Genomic DNA, 14,517 nt, shown 5'->3' with positions numbered 1-14,517 from the left:
CTAGAGTGCAGGCTTCAGTAGTTGTGGCTTGTGGGCTCAGTAGTTGTGGCTTGTGGGCCGTAGAGCACAGGCTCAGTAGTTGTGGCGCACAGGCTTAGTTGTTCTGCAGCATGTGGGATTTTCCCGGACCAGGGCTCGAACCTGTGTCCCCTGCATTGGCAGGCAGATTCTTAACCACTGTACCACCAGGGAAGTCCTAAAATGTACGTTTTTTGTGCTTTGGTTCTGGGCTTACTAGATACGTGCTCTTAGCAACAGTGTGATTTAAAAATAGCAGGGAGGTCATGTGGCCTCACCAGTCCCGTCCCTTTGCTTTCATTCTCGACTTGAGTTGTTCTTGGGCCAAGGATTTGCTCATTCAGCCCCTCTGTCTGCTGCAGGGGCGGGTGAGATGAGCAGATGGGGACGGGTCTGCTGAGGAGCCCTTGCCGCTGGCCGCGCAGGGCTGCACACGTCTGCAGGGCCTGGCTTCCTTCCTGTGTGTTCAGAGTCCAGAGGGCACTGCAGACCAAGGTGGCAGTTGTCAGGGAAGAGTCCCAGTGCAGTGTCACATCCTGGAGCACTTCGATGCCCTGGTGGCTGGCGGGAGCGCCTGTCCTGCTGGGAGGTGCACCCCGGGCTCTGCTCCTGCGTGTGCAGGAGGGCAGGTACGGGGCACGGGGCTGGCTCTGCTCCAGCTGCTCTCACCAGCAGACCCCTTGGCCTCTACGCCTTGGTTCTTGGGGTCCCGTGCTGTGGTCATGGTCACTACCACATTCAGTTTCTGAGAGGGTAGATACTGCCCTGCGCGTCCGTAGTGTCTATAATCATCACTGATATTTGCAGTTTCCTGGTGGCTTGGAGAGGGTCAGTGGGTCTGTGTCCAGAGGACCAGATGGGGCCCCTGACTTTAGATGTGGGCACTGCTGCCCCAGAGAGAGGCAGGAGGGCTGGGCGAACCTGCCTCACTGTGGGGTACAATCCTGGTGACTCTGGGAGGGCCCTTCCGCTTGTCTCCAGTGTCCAGAGGGGCCCTGGTGGACCACCACGGCCACAGTCGACCCCCTTGTGGGCAGAGGGGGCCTCTCAGGTCAGGAACAGTGTCTCTCTGTCGATGAGAAATGTCACACTTTCTGCTGAGATCTGTAGCCCCGAGGCTCGCTTGCCCACAGCCGCCGTCCGCGGAAGGATGTGAGTGTCCAAGGGCAGAGGTGGGAGGCAGAACCAGGTGGAAGGCGGAGGGTGCTGGGTCTGTGTCGGTCGCTTGGACTCGTGTGAGTCTCCAAGTATGGGGCCCAGGGACCTCAGGGCCTTCTCCGAAGTTCACGGTGGTGGAAGGACCTCAGTGCCCTGGCGCACCCGCCAGCACTCACCGGGAGCCACCCATGCTTCCGCGTCTCCCTCAGACCAAGACAGAGCAGAGTGTGTCCCTGAGTTTTCCAGACTGTAGCTGAGGCGGAGCGCTCCACGGCGGCGAGGAAATTGTCCGGGAATTAATCGTAATACAAAGACTAAGAATAATAACAGCTGACATTCATTGAGTGCTTACGGCACGCAGTGGACTTTTCTGAGCACGCTACATGCATACTCTTCCGAGAGCTTTTGAGAGTGGCCCCTCTCTCCTCCCCTCCCTTCTTTTCCCTCCGTTTCAGCTGAGGGACCTGTGTCCTTCTCGTCCTTTGGTACCACGCTCCATCCTCGGACTTCCTGTTGCTGAAATAAAACATCCATTGTTTCCTCCCTAGACTGGGGGTTCGTTGAGGGCACGAGTTCTGTCTTCTGTGCTGACACACTGTCAGGCACATGGAAAGCACTCGGTACTCGTTTAGTAACTCACACGTGGTGGCCTGGAGCAGGGTTGGGGAAGGAAAGAGTGACTCACTGTCATTCTTCAGTGATGGAAATTGTTTTAGGGGCCTAATGTCAAGAGACCTCTAGCCCTGCTCTGCCGTTAGGTTGCTCTGTGATCTCGATCAAGTCTCCTAACCTTTCTGGGCCCCAACTTCCTGGGCTATATAATCTCCAAGGTCTTATACTGCTTAATTCTATGACACCCTCTGGCTGGCTGTGCAGAATAATTTAGAGCATAGAGAACAAACAATGAACGACCAAGCAGGCTTCTGTGTTGTAGCAGAGACAAGGGTACAGATATGAGATGGATGTTAGTGCATTAAGGGTCCAACCTGCTTGCCAAGTACAAAGCAATCACCTAACATTTCCTTTCTAAGCAGTGAGTCATCTTTCTTCTGCAGGTCTTAGTATTGACACAACAGTGGGGAGGAGATGTTAATCACACAGTCAGATGGTGGAATGGATCTGGGAGCCTGGGACCACTCCCTGCTCCAGACTGGGAGGTTCCTGAGATGTCTTATTAGGTGCTGAACTGGGCCTTCGTGGGAGTCAGGTACATGGATGCTTACTTAAACCATGACTGTTTTCATTGGATTTTAAACAGGCCAGAGAAAGCTGGTGATTTAGACGTGCATGTTTCCTGTTCTTTAGGAATAGAATTGGATCTGGTAATTCCTTCCAGAAAATTGAGGGTAGGTTAGAAATGGGTTGGGTCTTCTTAACTAGACACCAGTGATTTAAAAACAAGATGAACCAGTGGCGCTCTGTAGAGCTGGCCAGTGGGAAAGGACCCAGAGGGGATCCTTGATTTACCTATAGTCTCCTGGAATACTAAGGAAACCTTAAGACCCTCCCTACCTAGTTTTACAAATGAAGTAATTGACAGCACCCACCTGGGCCCACAGTGTCTTCAGGGGCCTCATTGTCTGACTGGGTCACACCTCTGGCCGCCACGTGGATGGAACAGAGCTGCAGGGCATTTGGGTCCTGGGTGTTGTGTTTGCACACTTATTCTAGTTTCTGTTCAGCTCTGAGTACCACTGAAGGAGAGAATGTGGGGACGCTTGTCTTAATCATCTCCACTGAGACTTGAGGAAATCCCCAACTGCCCAGCTTAAGGGAGAGAGTGAAAGGGAACAGATGGTTGGAAAGCACTTTGGTCAGACATATAAAAGGAAGATAGGATGCATGAAACAGTGAGGACACACATCAGGGTCATGCACTGATGACCCTGACGTGTGTGCTTTGTTGAGTACCTGTTACGTGCACACCACCGCTTCGGAGGAGGGAGTGAGCGTGTACCAACCCTGGGAGTAGAGACACAGAGGCGGGCCTCAGGCCCACCTCCTGCAGCTCTAGGAAGGGCCGTTCCTTCCAGCACTGCCCTCCTCTGGCTATCGGTTTCGACCAGGCCATTCTCAGGCCCTGTGCCCAAGTTTCCCATTGCAGTGTTGAAGCTTCTTTCAAAGTACTCCCATTACCCTGGTTTATCGTGTCTTTCTTTCTGGGTTCATTCCTCAGCTGTGAATAATTAATGGTGTGAATGGGTGAAGTGTTTGCAGGTGTCAGATCAAGATCCCAGATTCAGGCTTTGCAGAGCCCGCACCCAGCTAGGAGGTTGGTGCCAAGGTCAGTTCAGGGGCCCTGCGGCACAAGGTCCCCCCGAGCAGTAGCAGGCTGTGTTGTGACCTGGGCCCGGTGCCCTGCGCCCTCTGTGCCCAGCTCCCCAGCAGCTTGGGGAGCCTGAGGTGTGTGCAGGGTGGGGCAGGGGAGGGGGGGCTTCAGCTGGTGAAGCAGCTGAGCACAGCCTTTGGAAGCAGCCTGGGGAGGGGGAGGTGTCTGGTCCGGGGACAGATACTCTAGAGAAGAATTTTTCTCCTCCCTCACTCCTTGTTGTTGGGCTTCTCACTGAAGACTGCTGGCGTAAGTTGGGGGCATTTTCGTGTCCTTAGAACAGGGAGAAAGGTTTCACCGTCATCCCCCTTTCGGATCGCTAGACTCCTGTTGTGGTCTGAATATTTGTGTCCCCCCCAAATTCACATGCGGAGTCCTAACCCCCAAAGGTGATAGTATTAGGAAGTAAGGACTTTGGGAGGAGCTGAGGTCCTGAGGGTGGAGCCTTTGTAAACGGGATTCGTGCTCTTGTATAAGAGCCTCCAGAGGGCTCCCTTGCGCCATCCACCATGTGAGGACACAGGCTGTGAACCGGAAGGGGGCCCTCACCAAAACACGACCATCAGCTTGGACCTCCCAGCCCCCAGAACTGTGAGAAGTCAATTTATGTTGTTTGTAAGCCGGTGGTATTTTGTTATAGCAGCCGGAACAGACTAAGACAGCCTCTAAAATGTCATGTTTCTCTATATATTCTGTAACTGGATTTTTTTCCCTTAACTATAGATTATAAATCTTCTTCTAAATCAGTATACAAAGCAACCTCATTGTTTTTCTTCATGACAGAGTGTTCCCTGGGGAGGTACCATAGTTCATTTACACATTCCATTATAAGCATTGTACATTCAGGTAGTGCCACTTTTGTTTTGTTTTTACTACTGAAGGTCTGCATATCCTTACCTGTTATTCCAGAATTTGAGACAGTGATCATAAACAAATTTTTTAATACTTGGTAGCAGGAATGGATTTGGACAACACGAGGCTTTTAAAATTCTTTTTAGAATTCCATTTAGTAGGATGTGCTACTGAGGCATATTAAAGTTTTCAGGAGTTTATCTGAGGAAACATCAATTCACATTGGGCAGTGATGAGCATTCCACCGCCAGAAGCCAGGGGCGAGGTGTTTATAGAGAATCAAACAAGTGATTTGATTGGCTACAGTTTAAGAGATTGTGATTTGATTGGCTAGAGAAGTGATTTGATTGGCTACAGTTTAAGAGATTGCCTAGTCTGGGGAAGTCCTGTTGGCGGTTGGTCATTGGTTTCCTTCCCACCTTGAGGCATTCACGGGAATCCACTCTGCCTTAGGTTTCAGTTTGCTTCCAAAGGCAACACAACTGTCAGAGCCCCCTCAGGCTAACGGCCTTCTTGTTTGAGAACTGTAACAGATGTTTTGTGTATTTCAGTGCAGATTTCTGCTGGTAATGTTATGTAGCACGTGGTTACATATCTTACAATTCATGAATCCAGACAGTTCTCAGTCTGCACATATCGGGTCCCCAGGGTTTGGAGAAAGGATTCTGATATGCCCCGTACTCACTAAACATCTTCCTACACGTACTAGAACTTATTTTGTCGTGAAATGGATTTGCAGAAATAGAATTGCTGAAGCAAAGGTTATGCTTGTTTCATATTTTAATAAATGCTGTTAGTCTCCCAAACGTTGTCATAATATAATCGGCCATCAGGGTGTGAGAGCGGCTGCTTTCGACCATCCTCAGCACCACTGGGTGTAACACCGTAATCAGAGGACGCTTTGTACTCTGGGTTCTTGTTAGTTATGTGTTGTCTCATCCCAGGGAGTCTCTTTCTGCTGCGACATCACTTCCGCTGAAGGCAGACACATGTGATGTGCCGGGAACCATGGTAGGCACCTGGGCTATACATAGAGGAATGAGATAGGATTGCTCTTGAGCTCATGGTCTGGTGGCGGATCTATAGATGCCTTTAACGGTGAACAAATATTGTACGTGGTCAGAGCTGGAGACCCAGCAAAGGGAGGATCCTGGCCTGGCGGGGAGGACGAGGGGATGGTGCTGAGAAAGACCTCACAGAGCTGATCTTTGACGGCTGACGAGCAGTTTCAGAGGCTCTAGTGAGAGTGTATTTGGGGCAGCACAAGGCTGGAGTGTAGGCTGCCCTGCCAACGGCAGGGGCTGAGATGAATGAGGAGGGGGAGGGGCCTTGAATGTCCTTCTGAGGAGCTGAGACTTCCTTCTGCACGAAGCAAGGCGACAGCACCAGCTTGGCCTCTCAGAAGGCTGCTGGCACAGCACTGGGCTGGGAGGTGGAGGCTGGAGCTAAGGAGGTTGCTGTGAAGTAAGGGCACAGTGTGGAGGGTCTCTTTCAGTGAAGATGGGCTGAGAGACCAGTCGGTGGGCTCCAGTGTATCTCAGAAGCATCAGTGTGGGGCTGAAGTGTGGTCTCCGCTTGGCAGACAGTGAGAGAGGGTGCAGAGAACGGGTTCAGCGAGGGGTTTCGCAGAAGGGGGAGGGGGGGCGGTGAGTTGAAGTTCTTGCAGGGCAGTGGGGCTTTGCTTCTGCAGCTCCGGAGGGTCCACGGACAGAATGTAGATTTGAGAGTTCTGAGCAGGTGAGGAAAGTTAAACCAACTCAAGTAAAAGTCAAGCTGAGAAAGTCAGCCGGGTGTCAGCCTGAATCCAGATTTCTAGACTTTTGAGCTAATGGGGACTGGAGTCTGTCTGCTTTCCAGAGCTCATGGCCACACTCATCATGCCATTTATATTTGCCTTACTTGTGTTATTTCAGTGAAATGCAACCTAGTATCAGGTTTCAATTCTATAAGATCACAGGAAGACTTCTGTTTTTCACGTTCAGTATTACCTCACTGACCAGCGTTTATTTTTTAACCTGAGGGTTAATCAGCCCAAGCTACAGAAGGATAAGTCTCTTGTTTTCCAGGTTAGAGTTGAATAGAACTGATATTAAATGATCAGCAGTTTACTGAAAGGAGGAAGAGGAGAAACCTCTACCCCAGAAACACAAGGGCAGAGTTTCAAAATCTGGAGCCAGCCAAGGTCAGCAGTCATGGGAAGGCGTCTAGGCCATCATTCCTCATCCGCTCACTCAGCTCCGGGGGCAGCTGGGCGTGGAGGCAGCAGCTCTTCAAGGGTTAAAATGGCAAGGAAATGAGCACTTGCTAACCCATTTGGTCTGTTAATTTTAGGGCTTATAATAAGCACTTATAATACTTCCTCCGTGGAAGAAGTAGAGTGGAAGTTCCCTGTGTAAATCCCATAAGCCACCCTAAGTACAAGCAATTTTGGTTTATTCCAGTTTGAGATGTTTTCTGGTAAAAGATGTGTCTCTGGAGGAATGACTCCCAGGGCACCTGTCCTCCCAACCCCCAAAGGCTCAAGATCGGGTCTCATCAGAGCCACTGTGGTCCCCTCTTTAGAGCCCATAGATGTGTGACTTTGCCATGGAGTGTTAAAAGGTCATCAAACTCTAACCATCTGTTTCCACAGACGGGCACATCCCCGCCTGTCAGGGAGATCAAGTCAGACTGGAAGGAAAATATTCTGACATATGAATTGTCAGCTGAGATTGACAGAAAGAACCGTCAGTTCATCCTCAGATCTGTGAAGTTTTTGACTTGACAGCCAGACACGTATAAGGTCTAAAACCTGTGATTGGAGAGATGAAAGTTCTTTTTTTTTTAAATTTTATTTATTTTATTTATTTATTTTTGGCTGCGTTGGGTCTTTGTGGCTGCGTGCCGGCTTTCTCTAGTTGCGGTGAGCGGGGGCTACTCTTCATTGTGGTGCGTGGGCTTCTCATTGCAGTGGCTTCTCTCGTTGCGGAGCACGGGCTCTAGGCGCATGGCCTTCAGTAGTTGTGGCACGTGGGCTCAGTAGTTGTGGCTCACGGGCTCTAGAGTGCAGGCTCGGTAGTTGTGGCGTATGGGCTTAGTTGCTCCGTGGCATGTGGGATCTTCCCGGACCAGGGCTCGAACCCGTGTCCCCTGCACTGGCAGGCGGATTCTTAACCACTGCACCACCAGGGAAGCCCGAAAGTTCTTTTGAAATGACTTTTTCTCACAGATATTTAATATTGAAACTTATGAGAATATGTCTATTACCTCTTGTGTGATGATGGTGTCACGGGTTTGTGTGGGTCCAAACTCAACAAATTGTACCTATTAAATATGTACAGTTCTTTGTATATCGATTATACTTCAGTAGAACTGTTTTTTTAAAAAACCGATCAGGAAAGCCAAAACAGCGTCTCCTCCCCTGCTATGTTCCTGCCGGGTGCCCCGAGAGGAAACACCGACAAGCGGGTGGTTCTCCGTCCCGGCTGTGTCCTAGACTCACCTGAGGAGCGATTACCAACCCACAGGCAGAGGCGTGTCTTAAAGCTGCCCAGTAATTGGGAGGTGAGCCAGGGTCGAGAACCACTGCTTTCCAGAGTGCTCATCACAGAGTGACCACCTGAAGCTGCAGAGGTTCCTCCTGGGCTGCCTCCTTTCCTGTTATACGCCCACAGGTGGAGGGTTCTGCTACTTCGTTCAAATGGAGAACTTTCCCATGGCAGGTTTGGGCCCTTAAGGAAAAGCTGGAGAGATGGTCTCCATGTTAGGCCATAATAAGGCTAAAAATAAATAAATATTGAAACATTAAATAATATTTTAAAAGCTTGTTATAGGAAGGTAGAATTGGTGGTGAGCAGTGTATTTTAGGACGATAGACTCAATATTGGGAAAGAGATGGGTGTGACACATTGATGTCCATCTGAACGGGAAGATGCTTCGGGGAATTAGTGGGAAACCCGAAATGTCACGAAGGTCACAGAGACCTAGTTTAAGGAGGGAAGAGGCGGGAATTCCCAGGATGTCAGTATACTAAGGAAACAAGCAGCCTACTGGGGTGAGATTTTAACAGCGCACGTGCGAAAGATGAAGGGTGGGCTCATCACCCAGCGCAGAGTGGTAGGGAACCTACATGAAGGCTTCAGGAGAATCATCTAAAACAGATTATTAAAGGGGCCTTTTGTGATCATTTGGAACTAATTTGGGTTTGCCTGTTAACGTCCTGTGAGGTTGGGCTGATTTTTTCGATGGGACCGTGAGACGGGGAGATCTGTGACTTGACAGTGTGCCCGAGTTGCATGAAGACATTTCATAGCAACTCACTCCGTATTTCAGCTGATAAGATAGAAAGTCTGGTCTAAACAAACAGGCCAGTTAGGTAGATTTGTGGCTGGTGTAATAGCTGTACCTATAAAAGTACGATTAGTAAAATACCACCATGGAAGGCAGGCCTTTAATGGAATTGACCATTGGCTCCATCATCACTACTTTATAATTGATTTGAATGAAAATATGGAAGGCATGCTGTAGCGGTCATATTCTCAGGTTGTAGGGAGAGGGGTATCGCAGCCAGCTCTTTCTTTTTAAAAGTTCTTTTAAATTTTTATTTATTTAGTTTATTTATTTGCGGCTGCATTGGGTCTTCGTTGCTGTGCACGGGCTCTCTCTAGTTGTGGCAAGCGGGGGCTGCTCTTCGTTGCGGTGCGTGGCTTCTCTTGTTGCGGAGCACGGGCTCCAGGCGCGCGGGCTCTAGAGCGCAGGTTCAGTAGTTGTGGCGCGTGGGCTTAGTTGCTCCACGGCATGTGGGATTTTTCTGGACCAGGGCTCGAACCTGTGTCCCTGAATTGGCAGACAGATTCTTAACCACTGCGCCACCAGAGAAGCCTTCCATCTCTTTTCTTTTCCTTTTCCTTTCCTTCTTTCTCCCTCTCCCTCCCTCCTTTCATTCCTTCCTCATTTTTTTTTTTTTTTTTTTGCGGTATGCGGGCCTCTCACTGCTGTGGCCTCTCCCGTTGCGGAGCACAGGCTCCGGACGCGCAGGCTCAGCGGCCATGGCTCACGGGCCTAGCTGCTCCGCGGCATGTGGGATCTTCCCGGACCGGGGCACGAACCCGCGTCCCCTGCATCGGCAGGCGGACTCTCAACCACGGCGCCACCAGGGAAACCCTTAACTAATGTTTTATAGGGAGCTATTTTCTACATATTTTTCTACATAAAACAAGTCAATTTGTACTGGAATTACCTACAAATTGTGTCCAAGGTCTTGGATCAAATTGTGCATTTCTCCCAACTACTTTTTTGTTTTTAAAAGAAAAAAATTGCCAGGAACCTAGATCACAATTCTGTGATCATTTAATACGATTGAGAAACAGCCTTGCCCACCCTCGCACACACCCAGTCCACTGCCCCTTGGACTGATATTGCTTTAGTGAAAGTGTCTCTGTGAAAACCAAAGTGCAGACGTTTTCACAGCTCCTCTCTTTTCATAAAGAAGGCGGGGCTGGAGAAGAGTGGGAATATTGAAGGAGGCCAAAATAACCGCTTGGAGCCTGGACCCTGACCTGCTCTGGACCTGCCCTCGGAGGGCGAGGGCCTTTCTCAGGGATCTTCTGGGGGAGGGAGGGTGCTGAGCGCTGTGAGTGTCAGCATCGCGGGGGCAGGACAGGTGTGAGCAGCCCTGGCCCTTGTCAGCACTTCACACGAGGATGCTGGCCTTCAGACTTAAAACAGCGCTGTAAGGAGCTCCTGCCCACCCACCCCTTTTGCTTATGGGGAAACTGAGGCTCACAGCGGTTGAATAACTTGCTAGAAGTCCTGCAGCTGGCAAGTGGCAAGACCAGGACTCAACCACCTGACTTGTCTGACTTCGTAACCTCTTCCCTTGACCTCGCTGGCCTTGTCGGTACAGAGTCCCATCTTCTGACGGGGGTCAGCGCTGAGCAGGGTCTACAGCGCTCTGATGCTCCCCTCTGGTTTCATGCAGGTGTTTGGTCATCCAGTTACAGGGCCTCCCCGGAAGGAAACCACTGTGATTCTGCCCACAGGATATGGAGCAGACAGGTGCTTTGCATGACACTGTCCCTCTCAGCGCCTTCCGTTTGGGCCACCCGTTTGGACTACCACAGCTCCGCTAGTTTCCTAAAGTGCAGTGGTGGCAGTTCTGTCCTTTGCACTGAAGTCTGCCTGGACCTCCCGACTGGTCTGGCCCTTCTTCCGCAGGGTGCTGACGGCCTGTGTCCTCTCTCCCGCAGATGCCGCCCCTACGAGGACTGCTGTGGTTCCAGGTGCTGTGTGCGGGCCCTCTCCATCCAGAGGCTCTGGTATTTTTGGTAGGTCACGACTCTTCCTGGTCTCAGCTGCTCCCCCTGCCCTCCCCCAGGGCTCTGCCCGGTCAGTTTGTCACAGCCAAGGTGACGTCACCTTCCCCTGAGGACGTGGTCTCTGGGTGGCCTCAAGAAAGCAGGTGCGTTGGGGCTGGCTTCACGTCAAGCACTTCTGCTCACGGAGTTTGGAGAAAGCTCGTCCCCATTTCCACAGACTTGTGGCTCAGAAAGCAGACTTACTCTTTTGGAAGCTGGACTGTACAGAAGCCGGGTCCTTCAGCGGCTCCTCCACCGATTTCTGAAAGGGAGCTGAGGCCAGTTGTGTTAATCAGAGAATCGGCCCATCTCGTTATAACGTTTCCACTGCCTGGAAATCTTCCGTATTCGCATTGTGTCAGCTGAGTCCTGACGTTCCAGACAGACAGCCCGCATCCTTGCCCATCTTCCAGCTCTACCGGGGGAAGTTGGAAGAGCTGTCTGGAGTCTGTAAGATTGGACCTTGGGAGAGAATGAGGGAGTAAAGCTGACAGGAACCTCCCGTGAGTGGCCACCCTCAGAGGATGCCTGTTTGGAGGTTTGCCTGAAGATTCATCTGACTCTGTAGATAAGAGGTAGGCTTCAGATGACAGAGATGGCAGAGTATGTGTAGGAAAGGATTTGCCTAAAACCAAAAGGGCATTTCCTGTGCCTGCCGCGCTCTCCTCTGCACCACTGCAGAGGTACAGTCTTCGAGGCAAACCCCGTGAGGGATTAGGACCCAGCTTTAAGGTTTAAGCTTCTTCATGGGTTTCAGATTCTGACATTCCTGACGTCTAAAGACTTTAAGGCCTTTCCTGAGCATGTGGTGGCAGACACTTGGATTTCTGGTGACGTTTTTGCCTTTGCCTCCTGACGGCTGTTCCTAATGTTTGATTAGGGAAGTCAGCAGGAAGTGGGCACTCCACCTGCCACGTTTTCTTTAATAGGAGACCCTCTTCTTGTTCTCACCATCACCACCTCCTTGATGGGCTTTGGCCATTTGGGGGCTGGACTCACCTGTCACATCGGGCCCTGAACAGTGCCACGCTGGTGTTGGCTTCTCCCCACCTCCTAGTTGCTAGTGCCTCAAACTCTATAGCAGAAGGAGAACTTTTTTACCCTGAGATTTTCCACATGTTAACACCTCTGTGTACCTAGCAAGGTGGAAGGGACTGGTACCAAAGCTGGGGTGAGGAGGGCCAGGGGAGGGGGCACTTCAGAGCTTTGCCTGGCTTTACACACGCGCCCCCTCAGAACTTGCCTCCCCGGGGTCTTGTGGTCGAGGGTCCCGAAAGGGATCAGCTGTGCTTCAGGTTGGCCTGAAACACCAGGCGAACGATGATGAGATTGTGGAAATGCTCCTAAAAATGAGAAAACGTGTCGACGTTTAGACATCACGTGATTAGAAAGAAGGAAAAATGGAAAGTCCAGGAGAGCTCTGAGGACCTGGCTGCTAGAGCAGCTTCTGTCGACCTTCCCTGGAAGCGTTCGTTCCCTGAGCTGGTAGCCGGTGCTTCTGAGCTGTCGGCCGGTGTCACTTGTCAGGGTCAGGGCACCTCGGCGAGCCAGTGGGTCCCTACACAGAGGCATCTCATGAGAGCCGTGGAAGGGGGGCAGGTCTCCAAGGTCGGGGTGCCAGATACCAGAAGGTTCGGTTGAGTTCTTTGAGTTGAGATTCTGATACCAGATAGCAGCTTCTAAACTGGGGATACAGCCAGAGAGCACCTTGAGATGCAAGCCTGAGGTGCCCCAGCTGAAGTCAGAGGACACAGGGTTTCCGCTCCATGGGTTCCTTCTCTCAGTTATGTGTCTGGTGTGGAGAAGGCCCCACGGCAGCCGGGCTCCTGAAACAGACAGATGTCTAGACACATGGAGAGTTTTAAACCAGTGTTCTGGAAACGAAGCGTGCAGCCTCTGATGCCACAGACGCTGGGGAGAGCTGCACAGCTTCTGACCGGGCCTCAGAGAGGGCCTTCCCTGCGAAGGGCCCAGCACACTGCACTCAGAGGGGGGCCTTCCCTGCGAAGGGCCCAGCACACTGCACTCAGAGAGGGCTTTCCCTGCGAAGGGCCCAGCACATCGCACTCAGAGGGGGACCTTCCCTGCGAAGGGCCCAGCACACTGCACTCAGAGAGGGCCTTCCCTGCGAAGGGCCCTGCACACTGCACTCAGAGGGGGGCCTTCCCTGCGAAGGGCCCAGCACACTGCACTCAGAGGGGGGCCTTCCCTGCGAAGGGCCCAGCACACTGCACTCAGAGGGGGGCCTTCCCTGCGAAGGGCCCAGCACACTGCACTCAGAGAGGGCCTTCCCTGCGAAGGGCCCAGCACACTGCACTCAGAGGGGGGCCTTCCCTGCGAAGGGCCCAGCACACTGCACTCAGAGAGGGCTTTCCCTGCGAAGGGCCCAGCACACTGCACTCAGAGGGGGGGCCTTCCCTGCGAAGGGCCCAGCACACTGCACTCAGAGAGGGCTTTCCCTGCGAAGGGCCCAGCACATCGCACTCAGAGGGGGACCTTCCCTGCGAAGGGCCCAGCACACTGCACTCAGAGAGGGCTTTCCCTGCGAAGGGCCCAGCACACTGCACTCAGAGGGGGCCTTCCCTGCGAAGGGCCCTGCACACTGCACTCAGAGGGGGGCCTTCCCTGCGAAGGGCCCAGCACACTGCACTCAGAGGGGGGCCTTCCCTGCGAAGGGCCCAGCACACTGCACTCAGAGGGGGGCCTTCCCTGCGAAGGGCCCAGCACACTGCACTCAGAGGGGGGCCTTCCCTGCGAAGGGCCCAGCACACTGCACTCAGAGGGGGGCCTTCCCTGCGAAGGGCCCAGCACACTGCACGGGCAGGGACGTAGGCATGCCCCTGGTGAGGGGGTGATGGGGAGCTGGTGTGGGGGCAGGTTTGCAGGGCGGGCAGGAGGTTGGCAGGATGGAGCTGGGCATCGCGCGGAGGGAGGGCGGCTCTCCAAGCTGGTCCCACTTGACTCTGGAGGAATTTGGGCTCCTTACCATAACACAAGAGGTTTTGGAGGAGGATGCTTTCAGAAGTCCCTGCCAGCTCTAAAATCTTAAGTAATCTTTAACCAGGATAGTCAAATGAAATCCCCAGGATCAGAAAAGGTGTGGAGTTGGAGAGCGCACTGCAACAGAGTGCAGCCTGGCAGGTGAGTGCAGCCCTGCTGCCAGGGCTGCCGCGGGGCTGGGGGCTGGGGCAGGCCGGCCCTGGATCTGCAGGGGCTCTGCTGCTGCCTGGGGCCTGCATTGGGAGCTGAGAACTGCTGTTCCAAGTGCTGCGGCGGGGAGGCAGGAAGGGACTGAAAAAACGAATTGAAGAAACCGGATTACTTTTGATGACAGATCCCAGGGAAGCTCCCCGGACCCGCTCAGCAGTGGAAGAGAATGTCTAGGAAACAATTGTCCTGTAACTCACAGCACTTCCAAGAGCTGCTTTCTTACCGTGGCACGCCTTCCCTCACGGCCACCCTGCTTCCTCTCGCTGCTACCAGAAGCTCATTCCCCTGCACCCTTGTTACTTTCTCTCACACTACGGCTTCAGTAAGGACTGAGTCTGATGATTGCCCCTAAGCCGGGAGCTGGTCTCCTGCCATGTGACTTTGTTCTTATTAGCTTGCACCTGTGTGCTCGCCAGCAGCCCACGGTGTGAGGTGTGTATCACTTTTATGTGTCTAGGAAGAAATACGTATTCCATTTGACGGTGTAACCGACATTTTGGCTTGTCTCGTGGAAGAGACCGAGATCTCATATGGCTTCTGCATTTCTAATCCAGAGAGCCTGGTCCCTTGGGAGTGAGCAGCAGTGTTACTGAGAAGGGAAACCCTCACGTGCATT

General features: G+C 52.4%; 1 protein-coding gene across 2 annotated transcripts in view; it reads left to right on the top strand.

Moving 5' to 3' along the window:
• VOPP1 (VOPP1 WW domain binding protein) overlaps positions 1-14,517 on the top strand; it is an 85,244-nt gene that overhangs the window by 56,842 nt on the left and 13,885 nt on the right. For both annotated transcript variants that reach the window (XM_060020122.1, XM_060020121.1), the window contains one exon: positions 10,584-10,661. In XM_060020122.1, the coding sequence (XP_059876105.1) occupies positions 10,584-10,661 (78 nt within the window). The remainder of the gene's footprint in view (positions 1-10,583; positions 10,662-14,517) is intronic.

The sequence above is a fragment of the Delphinus delphis genome, chromosome 9 (assembly GCF_949987515.2).
Source record: "Delphinus delphis chromosome 9, mDelDel1.2, whole genome shotgun sequence".
Lineage (NCBI taxonomy): Eukaryota > Metazoa > Chordata > Mammalia > Artiodactyla > Delphinidae > Delphinus > Delphinus delphis.
The sequence above is the reverse complement of the archived record's forward strand: the minus strand, read 5'-3'. Positions and strand labels throughout refer to the sequence as shown.